Below are 13,366 nucleotides of genomic sequence, written 5' to 3' on the forward strand. Positions count from 1 at the left end.
GAAAAGAGAATTGTACATTCAAAGCAGAATTAAAAGAGCAGCACATCATCCTGCTGCCAGCTGTTCTTGCATGAAGTGGAACAGAAGTATTTTCTAATTAGACTGCACAGCGCTGTTTGAGTTCACATACCTCAACCAAAGCTATCTTCCCAGTGGTTCCAAAGAGGCTGCTGTCTCTCTCTGCTTGCTATGCACGTGGGTATTAAAGAAACTGGAGTTATTTTGTCAGCCTTGCAAGGACGGATGGGAAGCAGCTACAATCCTAATGACAAAAGCAGCAGCCATTTCTTCTCTGATGTAACAGTGTCTCCATGGGATTCTGAAGGGTTTGCCTACACTCTGGATCTAACACAAATCCTGTCTCCTGGTGTTTTTCTGATTTGACATGGTACTCAGTGGTCTGTAATCCAACACCTTGCTACAGCTGGGGCAGAAACGGCCATTCGTCACATCTGGCATCTCTTTTGTAGACAATTTTCAGCTTGAGCCCTAGAAACTCCAGTTGTGACTTCACTGCAATAAAAGTGATGCTAGGCACATGTAATTAATCACTAGGAGGGTGTCTGTCTAGTAGTTAAAGAGAGTAATCCTGCTGTGGGTTTCTAATACTCTTACCCAGTCTTCAGGGGTATCTTTCTGTGTTAATTATCCTGTTAGCTTCTTTATGACTTTTTTGTTCCTATTTAATTAGTGAGGCAAGTTCTTTTACAGCAAATGCCACCCTCACACTCTTATTCACTGTGTTATTCTAAAGCCAGATCAGGATTCCTACTCATTTTATGTCAGAGAAAGACTGTTAGTTGATGCAGCTGATAATTGGGCACCATAGCCCTGGACTGAAATTCACATGGCCTTGTGTCTTTCAAAGGATGGCACGGATCTTTTCAACTGGTTGTAATCTAGCCCTTCCCAACAAAAACATTATTTTAGCTTATTAATGTGAAGTTATGGAATATTAGGGCATAGGCAACAGTTTCAAAACATGGCTCTTGGCTGTTCAGCCTGTGTGCCCAAACTAACCCAGTGAGTTCATGGTTCTGCAATGGATGTTGAAAGTGACACCAGGCACTAAAAGACTTCTGCTAAGTCTTATTACAGCTGGTGCCCCTTTGGTGCGTCTATCCCTATTCTTCTCTACAAAGCCAGTAAAGAAAAGCTTTAAAATGAGCTGACATACAAGCGGATGAGTTTTATCAGCTTTAGGTTGTATAATGAAATAGCAGGATACTATTTTATAACCATGACCAATATACACTTTAGAATTAGTGACATTTTAGGGCAGAAGTTGAACAGCTGCTATGAACTAGATTCCCGCATGCAAATACATCTGGCTTTTGCCTTGTTCCCTACAAATAGCAGGTTAAAAACACTAATTTAATGGATCTTTCAAGCTGTGTATGTTTCTTAATAAAAGTGATCCTATTACTGCAATCCTCACTTTCTCCTTTCTATCACTCTTATCAAAGCTGGCCTGAGGCCTCAATCCTGCAAATGATTACAGGTCTGCCTGCCCAGTTGCCTGAAGGGTCAGGGCCTTAAACTTTCATTTTTTTGAGGCAAGGCCATTTTCTTTACTTTTTTCTGTGATGCACCAAGCAATGCTTCTGGGCTCTCTAAAACTACCTTCCTGTTGCTACTTATTTTTGGCACAAATTCTTTTGAAACATTTCCAAGTGAGATAAATACACCTCTACCCCGATATAACGCTGTCCTCGGGAGCCAAAAAAATCTTACCGCATTATAGGTGAAACCACGTTATATCGAACTTGCTTTGATCCGCCGGAGCGCGCAGCCCCGCCCCCCCTGGAGAGCTCTTTTACCGCGTTTTATCTGAATTTGTGTTATATCGGGTTGTGTTAGATCAGGGTAGAGGTGTATTTAAACAGTTTGCATCTATAGTGAGGTTTTTTTACATTAGTTATAAGACAGAAGAATCCCAACTCCTTTTAGTTTGATAGCTCTCCATGTGTTTCAGTGCAAGAATTTTAAGGTTAGTAGATTGGAAAGAAGAATACTACTCTTTCCCCCTATATTGTGTGTACTGTTTGGTCCTAAGCCTTCCAATTCAGCATTTAACTTGTATAGTTCTATTGAATTACTCAGCCACTTAAAAAAACAACCCAGAACCTGTAGGAGTTCAGTATTTCATACCATCTTGTTTCCTAGACAGTGCAAGCAAATATTACTTGTAAAATAGCAGTGTTTTACAATGCAAAAATATATCTAGATTTCCAATTAAAGTCTTATAAAATTTTACTCTTAAGGGTTTGGTAGCTTGAGATAATCCAGGGACTCTCACTAAAATTCTTTGCACTAAGCTTCACCATAGCTGCAGAAGGAGGAGGGGGACAAATTGTCTATTTCTGTTATTTGCAAAGCAATACAACCCAAATTCTGCAAACACATCTGCAACTTTACTCATGCGATTAGCCCCAGTGAACAATATGGTATTACTCACATGCGTGAAGTTCACCACGTACATTAAGTGTTTGCAGGATTGGGGTACAACAACTGTGTTTCCCATATCTAATTATTCTGTACATTCTGCAGAAAAGCAGCTACAATAATACAAGCTCTTCACCTTGTCTGAATACTGGCATCTCCCAAAAAAGAGAGCTTTCAGATGTAATTAAATTTTACTATTTTATTTGTGAAAAAAACTACAAGCAGAATTCATAAATAGACATTTCTATTTAAAGCAGGAAAATGATAAAGTGGCTTCTAATAACAGTCGTGCACATGCCAGTAACAGGAATATATTAACATCTTTTATTTGCTAGACAAAGAGCAGTGTCCAATATAAATTTCCCGAAAACATTTAAGACCTGTGAATTTCTGACCAGTTCACAAAACCACCATTGACACTTTAGCATGAAGATCAAAACAAACCTAACAGGACTGTCAGCTCTAAAGACTTTACAGAGCGGAGAAACTTTCAAAAGCGTTATACAAGCTGTCTTTCTGGGCAAATGAAAAATATAGCTCGTATAATACATTAACATAAAAATCCACAAGATAAGATTATGTTTTGACATACTTAAACAAGCATTCTATATTTGTCTCCAACAAACAAAGCTAAGGAAATAATGTAACCATCTTTACACAGTAAATTAAGGTTACAAGTCATACACAAGAACAGAACTGCTTGCGCATTAAAAACTGTTCAGCTCCATTGTCATACTCTAAATGTTGGCTCTTAAAACCATTTTTCGGTTACATACAAGCAAAGGTTATTATATAGTCAGCAATTAATAAATTTTCAATAATTTAAGTTTACTGTAGCTTAAAAAAGTAGACTGAGAATGATCTTAATAAGGCAGGTGAAAATATCTCAGTGGAAATAAACTCACAGAAGCTACCGCCAAATTTTAAATCTGTCCAATTTGAAATGACCAAAGTGTTTTGATTAAAATAAATAGTCTGTTTGTGTTAAAATTATTTTACTTTTTCTTTTGCATGACTATGTCAAACTGAGCAAGTCAGGCAAGCTGTGTTTGTGTGTAAAAGTTGAAACTTGCAAACATAACACTGTGCTTTTCTTACCTGCTTTCTGTGCCACTGAATACCAAGCATTTCTGGTCTTTCCTTTACACTAGTGTCTTATTATTATTATTTTTTTAAAACATGCTCCGTAATGATAGCAGGGTAAACTGAAAATGCAGAAAGTGAAGGGAAGTCCATTTCCAGATACATGCCTTAGGGGTGTTATCAATTTCAGAAATTAAGTGTAAAAGTAAACACTATCCTTCAAATCCACAACACAACAGTTAAAAATGTGGCCCGGTTAGGTTCAAATGCTTAGCTAGCAATTTCTACTAAATGCAGAGTTTCAGTTCTCTTGTACCAAAGCAATTTTCCACTCCATCCTTACAATAAGCTAATTTATCAAGGAGGCACACCCAAAATAAACAACCACCAAAGAAGATTTCACTGACTTAATCAGTAGCCTCTGAGTAGCTCATTACTGTGTGTTAAAGCTTTTTCAAATGATCTATGGGTCCATTCATTTAACATGAAGTAATTTTCTGGTACATACAATGCTTTTTTGCACAAAGTACAACAGCCAACAAAGCGCACAAGCACGTGTGTAACTTTAAGCATCAGTGTGGCCCCACTGAAGTCAGTGGGACTACACTCCTGCTTACATGCTTTGCTGGCTTAGGCCAAATGCATTCAAGTGAACTGATTAGGGCTCATTTATAAAGCAGTGCAAAATATACAAGTTCAGGGGCATCTTCAGAAAAATCTCTCTTTAAAAAAATTATTCCAATACATCTCAGTAAAATAAATAAATATGGCTGACCAGTTTACCCTCCCTGAGACCCTTTAAAGGAACATTAAAACTTGAAAAGGAATGTCTGCAAGGTTCCACTAATATTAAAATGTGGATTGAGAAATTCATAGTATTAAAACTATGTATAACATATTGATGCTCATAGGTAGCATCTGATTTCCTTTGGTTTTTTTCAATAAATACTTTAAAAATGCGGTTTAAAAAAGGTAAATATAGCTTATATCCCAGATATAAAACAGAATTAAAGGGGGTGCCCATGTTAACATGTTCAGAATAAAACTGCAGCTGTTAAGACACTGCTTTGCACCCTACCCATGCAAGCAGAGCTGATTAGTTAAGCACAGAATAATGTTATCATCAGTTTGAAAGGAACCTACATGTCTGCTACTCAACACCAAGCTGATTTCAAAATAGAATTTTATTCAGTTGCCTCCACAGACAGAAATTATTTTGACCAAGCAACTAATTCTCAATGTAAGAAGCTGGCACCAAGTTACCGAGAAGTGGCCCTCTTTCCAAGTGTAACACCCAAAAGCTATCTTGTTGATGTTAAATAAAGCTACAGACTCTGTGCCTGAAATTACTGCAAAGCACTCTGGGCCACATAATTAAGGATAAAAAGACAAATAGAGCTTGAATCTTAAAAAAACGTTTGTTTCACCTCTTCAGATTATTATTTTAGCAGGATAATGCACAGAAGGTAAACTGTAAAGCAATGCTAATAGACCAGGAAAGAAGATTATAGTCTGAAAAGATAGAGAGCAAGAATGAAAGAGACACGGACCATCAACAGAAGCAGCACTTGTTGTTCACTTGCCAGCATGAAAGTTTTTTCTCAACTGTAGCTCCCACAGCAGAATATCTAGAAGTATCCAAACATTAACAAGCCTATATATGTCATCATTGGATGATATGCTGTTCAGAAATTGCTCTTGGAATAACAAACTCAACTCAATTGAACACAAAAATAATCCCCAGAACAGAATGGAAAGACAGAAATGAAAAGATTTGACCAAGAAAGAACCAAGCCACATCAGATGTGAACATGCAGTGGTTTGGTTCACCAGCTCAAAAAAGCTTCCAGCCTTAGGGCTCTCTTCTGCCTTGAATTCTAAAGCAAACAGCCACTCCACAGAGATTTAATATCACCTCAGTCATTGACGCAGGTCTGGAAAATGAATGGAATTAATCAAAATTACAGAACAATACATTTTTGTGTGATTGGCTATGAAAGAAATAGCCATGTCAACAGGTAAACAAAATATACATTAATGCATGGCATTCTGAAACCAGCTTAGTTACTTTTGAATAAGCACACTCCAACTGGACACGGACTTGTGATTTGTCATTCTGAGTTATTCTATTGGGAATGCAGGCTATCTGGAGGAGTCTTCCCATTATAGATCACAATGTATAATAAAAACTATTTGTACAGAACTGTTTAGCCAAAAGTTGGCGGGGGACGGGGGAGGGAGAAATCAGGTCTCATCTAGGTTTAAACCTTCCGGAACACACTTTTCATCTAAGCCTGGTTCCATTTCAGTATCAGCACTTCCACAAAAGGGGACTGTCCCAGATCTTTAACTGTTCAATATTTTTGTTTCACTTCACAGTGTTTCAAGCACCAGCGTTTCCATGTATTGGTTTCAAATAACCCTTTATATATATTTATTTATATATATATTTATATATAATTTATATCAAAACTGATAGTACACAGTATAACTGGAAGAAGAAAGAACTGAATTTAAAGGATATGCTGAAGGAGGATGGAGTTTGTGAATGCAATAAATAAAGTCCCGTTCCCCTCCCCCCCACCACACTCCAAAAAAACAAAAAGTTGTAATGTTCATGGAAAATTGTGCACAGCAGATATTATAAAAAAGTAGATTCAGGAGCACATCCAATTATAAATGATTGTTAGGAAAATTATATAAAACAATGGAATACATAAAAGTGTCAAGAGTAATTCTCAGGGTGCGAAATTCCTTGGTGGCCAGATGCCCATGACAAGCAGAAATTATCCTGGTTGCATCAGTAAGGGGGTGATGTCCAAGAAAGTGTGTGTTCAAGCACAGATGAGGCTCTCCAGGATTGAAGCCCCATGGGCAGGTGGAGTGTTTGAATTTCATACCCTGATTCATAGTTTTCCACAACTCCATGTGCAATTTTCAGAAAGATTCATCGTTAACTGCTGACATGTCGCCCTTTGGCGTGGAGGAACGGGACGAGCCTTTGTCTGTGCTCTCAGAGCCGGAGCTGCTCTGATTCTGCTGTTCTGATCCTGCACTGGAGGTCACTGTAGATGAAGATGTGGAAGAGGAGCGAGTCTTTTCTTTAAAGTCTGTGATAATTACTGTGACGTTCCCCACTGTGACTGCCAGCTGCTGTGCGGTACTTCTGTCCACATTTTTCAGTCTGGGCCTAAAGAACAGGAGAGGAAAAAAAGGCAAAAAATTTATTAGGAACCATATTTCAGAAACAAACTTTCTACTAAGTGACATGTTCTGAGCACTCTTGGACAGATCAGATTAGTTTGAAAGTGAGGTCTGGTACCAGCCCAGTGCTTAATTCTGTGCAGTACCATGCAAATGACCCAGGAGTGTGACCTTTTGCTCCCTGCAACAGCACAGGCTGTGAGGGCTGCAGCAGCAGTCCCTAGAGGGAAGGGCTGCCTTGCAACGCACAGCAGAGATTACTTGGATGTAGGGAATTAACTTTAACCCCACTCAGCCAGAAGGACCAAAGATGACAGGCCTATGGAGTTGGGAGACAGATTTTCAGAATCTTCCCCCCACCCCACTTCCCCCATGTGATAGATAAAAGAATTCTGTTATCTGAATTCTCCATCTTGTCACATCACAGGCCCCGATGTTCTGAGACAAGGCTGTGACTTTGCAATACAAAACCACATGAAAGCATTTGAACATGGACCTTCATTCCCATGTGGGGAACACTGTAGCTGCATACAACTCAGGCACTGGGACAACTTGGCTTCCCCTACTCAACTATTTTGAGTTTATACAAATCAGAGGCCCAATCAATCCAAGTATAAAATTGCTCAAAATGCTCCCTCCAGAAGGCTGTTGTAAGTAAAACCCAGGACATTTCTCACAGTGTTAGCTTTTCTCTGTCAAGAGACAAAACAAAGCGAACACGTTGGTTTTTATAGCTCAGGATTATTTCAGTAATTTGTTTCTACGCTATCATGCAATTAGTAACCCAGCTAATAAAGGACTGTGCTCTGCACAGAGGCCGACATTCATGTGTTTGCAGGATTTGGTCCAAAATTCTGATACAAATACAATGCAATGAGTTTATTTAAGGGCAAACTTCTGCTGGTGTGTGCTGTTGCTGGCCATGTGAGACAGTCCTCTAGCTGTTGGCGGATGCCACATCTGCTTCAGTGACTACCTGTGATTTACAGTCAACTCTTTTCCCTTCCAACCGTGGGTCAGACTGATGCAGCAGAACTTTCCCCACTAGGGAAATTAGAGCGGTCATTCTCCAGACATCAGATAGAACTAGCTCGCTAGCGCTAGAAATTGCCTTTTTTATGGAAATAGGAGACAGATAGGTTTTTCTTCAAGACTAGGCCCCAGTTTTCCAACTGAGCAGAAAATAATCCTCTCCTCTACATTTGAGTCATATTGGACTAACTCAGAATAGTGACAAAAGAGGAAGTGGACCCGATTTCATATTGTTGATGCATCTCCATTAGTGTCGGGAATTTGTAGATGATCAACCCAGTGCTACCCCTTCCAAGATTATCCTATAAAATCACTGAAATAGATGTAGGTTCTACACGAGGGTTATCTAAAGTGGGGGGAAATAGTGATGATAAATAGTTTCAAAAGGAAAATAACGATATTCTTGTGAATTTAAACCTTCAATAAAGTGTGCTGTAAATTTCTCACTCTAAAAGCAGTGTTTTGTAAGTAACCTAGAAAGAAAATGGCATCAAATTTAACAGGAAAAACATTAATATTTTAATCACATTTAAATATTAAATTATAACTATGTTGGGATAACAACCTGACACTGAATAACTATTTTCTTTTTAATACTGCCCCTCCACTTAGTCACTAGATTCTTCAAAACCGTAGGTGGTGTCAGTAAGTTCTAATGTGAAGCCACACATACACGTAAGTATGTATATATTCATTTACACACCCAAGAGGTTGCATTTGAACATGCAACCACAGACTTAGATGAAAAGATTAACGTCACCTGGCTTGTGGGGGTGCTAAAGGCCAACTAGCTCAGCATATCTGGGCAATTTCGTCAGCTTTCAGACTTAGTAGGCGAAGGCTACCCGATACTGATAGATCCTTTGTATCGGCAGTAAATATTCCAGGAAGTATAGTAGGTTTGTTTATTTTTCTCCCTCAATTCCCCATTTCCTTTAGGAAACCCAGTTCTTCCTGTAACTTTACAGACTCATTTGTTTTCTCTCGTACTCAGAAACAGCTAAAAATCCTGGCCCGGATCTTGTCTCTGGGATCCTGGTGCAGATCTCTCTGCCAGTGCCCTTCTCTGCTAGTGAGTACACCTCTCTGTTGTCACTTGGCAGGAGCTGGAACAGTGACAGGTGCACTGAGCAGACTTCTCCCTCTCAATGGTCTGCTTAACATGGCCCCAAGCCACATTAACTTCTGTCCAGAATAACTCCATGCTACCAAACCAGCTGCAGCTGGGAAATAGCATGTTCCAATGGAGTCATGCTGACAGGGTGACAAGAAAATAGGGGAGAACTGCAGGAGTCTGATAGGTGGTAACAGCCGTGGCTTTCCATCCACCCTTGGGACTAACCCCCTTGCTCATTCTTCAGCGTCTGGGAGGGCTCAACAAATCTGGTTGACGCTCAAAAGGGAATTTAAAGGCACTCTCTTCCCCTTGGTACTTTCACACAGGTAGTCAAACTGTGGGGTCAAATTCTGCTTGTTGCCTCCATGACTTCAAGGTGTAAAGACGACCAGAATTTGGGCCTGCTGCATTGGAGAAGTAAGGAGAAATAGCTTTTATTTCAAAAGAAACCTGCAATGTCAGCACAGCTGAGGATAGGACTTAACTCTAACACACAGGCAAAAGCCCATCTGAAATATCAACTCGAATCAACTGTTTTATCCTTGGACAAAAATAAAGTTCGTGAATGTCTCATTAAACAATTCAGGCCTTTCATGTGGTCCCTTAAGAACACAATCAAAATAGTGCTTGAATTGGAGGCATGGGCACAGGCAAATATAATATAGCCACTCTTTACACAGTTATTGGGTATAAAAAGAGAAAAGGTAAGAAGAAATTGACAGGTGCCCTCCTTTGAGGAGATTAATATCTATTTTCTACACAGCAGTTTAACTGCCTAAAAGCAACAAACCACCAGAACTGACACATGACAGTTTTATCAGAAGGCCAAGGACTGAGTGTCTAGTGAGTCAACGGCTTACACTATTTGAAGCTACTCTTTTCCAGGTAATCATTCAGATGCACAGGCACAGAGGAAGCTTATACTACTGATGTTCATGCCATATGAATTCTGTGGATAAATCAGAGTCTTCTGTCTCTAGGGCTGTCAACCCAATTAAAAACTCCACTAATTTGGACCCTTCAGTTCAATTCTCAGATGTCAAGATCTAACTAAATGAACATCAATTGATTCTATATTAAACTTACCTTGAAGTGTGATTTGAGTCGCTGGTCTTTGTTGTAGTATTCCCAGACTGTATACTGTTTGCTTCACTAGGAGGATCTTTTACAATATCTGACTTTGGTCTGTAAAAGTAGGGAAAAAAATTATAATAGTTTTTCTTGCTGATTAACACGCACTATTGCTTGGCAAGACAACCAATCATTGATAAAACTTAAATAATGAATAACTAACTGTACACCTTACTAGTGTTCCCCTGAAACTTACTTAGTCTTTTTATTGGTGTTCTTCTTTGTAACACTTGGACTGATTTCTTTTTCTTTGTCAGGCTTTTCTTTGTCTTGTTTTTCCACTTTCTCTTTCTTCTCCTTTTTAGGTGGCGGGGGTGTGGCATATTGCTGGGCAACTTGTTGAGCAACCAGCTGAGAGTTTATTCTAGGTTTTCTATAAAGAGAAAAAAATAAGACCCACAATCAATGATTTAATAAAGGACATGTCATTTCAAATGTAGCAGAAGCACCATTAAGATCCGTTTCATCGTTTATGGAAGGATAATTGACTTTCAGGTACAGAGTATATTTCCTTACTTAGTATCGGGTATTACCAGCTACCAGCAAGTATGAAACTTTCAAACTAAAAATTTGATAGCCCTACAAACTGGAATTTTATTGGTACTAATCCACAGTCCAGGAGCCCTTCTCAATATTTCTAACAAATATAATATTCTTCTTCCACATGCTTCACAAATTTACACTCTTAAATCTTTCGTAATTACATGGACAGACAGCTTTCAAACATCTGAGACTTAAAGTGCTATCTCATTTTATTAAAGAAACATTGGTAATATGTTAAATACAGAAAAAAAAATTAATACGGTGTCATTCACATTTAGTTTTTCAGAATAAGTTCTAGTTCCCTGAAGCAGTGGATTTGGCCTGAACAACAGATAAAGTGCAACAGAAGGTTTACTGATAAAGAGCAACTAAGATTTACTGTGTCCCACCAAAGGCTCAGATTGTAATTCATTGCAAACAACAAAACAAATGGGATATTCACTGTACCATTAAGTGTCATGTCTGTCTGTGCCAATCTCCAGCTAGCACTCACTCTCAACACAATTGTTTACAAACTCCATATAGTATTCAGTAATCTTAACAAAGTATATATTTCTTTAGACAAAAAAAAAAAAAAAAAAAAAAAAAAAGACAACAAAAATTGAAGGATGCTCTTTCTGGAATATGAGGTCCTAAGTCAAAGACCCTAGTTAGCTGACTTGCTGTAACTGAGATAAAGAATTCTAAAACGGTCTATTGCTGTCCAGGTGAGGGGCAAAAAACACAACTTGAGGTGAAATGGCTGGTTTCTGCTGTGACTAAAGGCTATTAGGTTTGGGTTTTTGAGGGAGATAATGTGATTAAGGGGGCAGGCAGTGTGCAGGCAGAAAAGGAGAGAAAAGGTTACATTAAGGAGGGGAAATGGGAAGAGAAGAGGTAAACAAATTACTCTGTCATTTTAGACAGATTTTTATTTCAAATGTTTCAAGCAGAAATCTAACCCACCAGATAGTTAACAATTCAGTGCTGAGTGCTCTCTGTAGAAATTCATACATTCATCCCTTCTACAATCCATATTCCTGCCTTCATCTCCTCTCACCTTGACAACTGTATATTTTCCTTCTCTCTGGCCTCTCCAAAGCCCAGCACGTGCAAACTACTGACTTAATTCTCATGTGTTCAAAGCACCACTAACACATCCTCCCTATAGTCAAACAACTCCATTGGTTCCCTATTTTTATTTCAGGTTCAAGTTCAAAATTGTTCTGGTTTATAAAACATCTCTATGAATGCTTCCTAGGACAAAACTTTTCTAAGGGCTTGTCTATACTTACCGCGCTGGTTCGGCGGCAGGCAATCGAACTTCTGGGTTCGATTTATCGTGTCTAGTCTGGACGCGATAAATCGAACTCAGAAGTGCTCCCCGTCGACTCCGGTAATCCTGCTCGCCGCGAGGAGTACGCGGAATCGACAGGGGAGCCTGCCTGCCGGGTCTGGACGGCGGTAAGTTCGAACTAAGGTACGTCGACTTCAGCTACGTTATTCACGTAGCTGAAGTTGCGTACCTTAGTGCGATTTGGGGGTTTAGTGTAGACCAAGCCTAAGTGTCTAAATGGATTAGGATCCTTGGTCTCACTAAAAATCAATGGAACTCAGGCTCCCAAATCATTCGAGGGCTTTTGAAAATGTTACCAGACCTACTCTGTGGACTTCACTGCCTCTCTACTTCCCTCACCTAGCACCACCCTTTGCTCACTCTCTGCAAACTCTTTGGATTGCATTCACCTCTGCAGCTCTAGCCATCCCTAACAGCCTCCTTCAAACGGCCCATCTGTTTGCTACCTTGTTTATACCTCTTCATTGCTCTCTCTTGGTCCTAATGTTTAACTCTGGATATACTGAGACAGTGTTTTTATAAACACTATATAAAATTAAAGTTGTAGTATATACACACACACGCGCACACTTGCACATTTTCAATTACTTTTTTTTAAAAAGCAGATTTAAATATATCTTAAACTCATCCAGCATAGATCTTTAGTTCTGCTAGTTTCAATCAAAAACAAAAATACTACAGACTACAAAGTAACTCCTCTCAAGAATGAAATCAGCCAGATTTTCCTGGCACACAAAGTTCTCATTTCATACAAGATCCAAAGATAGTACAAAATGTTCTGCAGGGAACCAGAGACACAAACATAATCAATGCATTCTTTGCTATACATACAAAGTTTTACATAGGTCAGTCCATTTGTGTAACTGCTCTTATATGTCTTTACAAAAGGACTCCATAAATTATTGTACCTCAGCACTAAATGAAAAATTTAGAAAGGGTCAGTTAACATTAGTCCAAAAGTTAAAATAAATAAATGAATACAAATCTAAACAATCCCTAAAAAAAAATCAATTAAAATACTTGCTGAACACAACTTTTTGGGATTCAGACATTTCCCAAATACTATGCTAGAGCAGAATTGGATATTGAAACTTACTAGAAACTAAAAGTGAAATTGACTACTCTATTTTTGCTGTCCAACCTGAATGAAAGGGAGATGAAACAGCACAAGTGGGTAAAAGATACATTTTAAAGATTCTTCCAGTTTTATTAATCTAGGATGTCATTATTAAAAGGCAAGAAAACTCATAGGCACCAACTTTACCCAGCACCAATGGGTGCTCGCACTCGCCGCCCCTGGTCCCGCCCCCATTCCAACCCCTTCCCCAAGTCCCCGCCCCAACTCCGCCCCCTCCCTGCCCCTATTGGACCCCTTCACCAAATCCCTGCTCCAGCCCCGTCTCTTCTCCAAGCGCGCCGCATTCCCCCTCCTCCACCCTCCCTCCCAGAGCTTGCCACGCAAAACACCTGTTTCA

The 13,366-nt window shown here is 39.2% G+C and overlaps 1 protein-coding gene across 1 annotated transcript in view; it reads right to left on the reverse strand.

Annotated features, from left to right (window-relative positions):
• Nucleotides 1-2,629: 2,629 nt before the first annotated feature.
• The window catches only part of RYBP (RING1 and YY1 binding protein), a 69,906-nt gene continuing 59,169 nt past the window's right edge, over nt 2,630-13,366 (reverse strand). Inside the window, exons 3-5 of the mRNA XM_065550776.1 lie at nt 10,209-10,385; nt 9,968-10,066; nt 2,630-6,718 (exon numbers count right to left, since the gene is read on the reverse strand). Of these exons, the coding sequence (XP_065406848.1) occupies nt 6,466-6,718; nt 9,968-10,066; nt 10,209-10,385 (529 nt within the window). The 3' untranslated portion in view covers nt 2,630-6,465. The remainder of the gene's footprint in view (nt 6,719-9,967; nt 10,067-10,208; nt 10,386-13,366) is intronic.

Source organism: Chrysemys picta, chromosome 7 (assembly GCF_011386835.1).
Source record: "Chrysemys picta bellii isolate R12L10 chromosome 7, ASM1138683v2, whole genome shotgun sequence".
In the NCBI taxonomy this organism is placed as follows: Eukaryota; Metazoa; Chordata; order Testudines; family Emydidae; genus Chrysemys; species Chrysemys picta.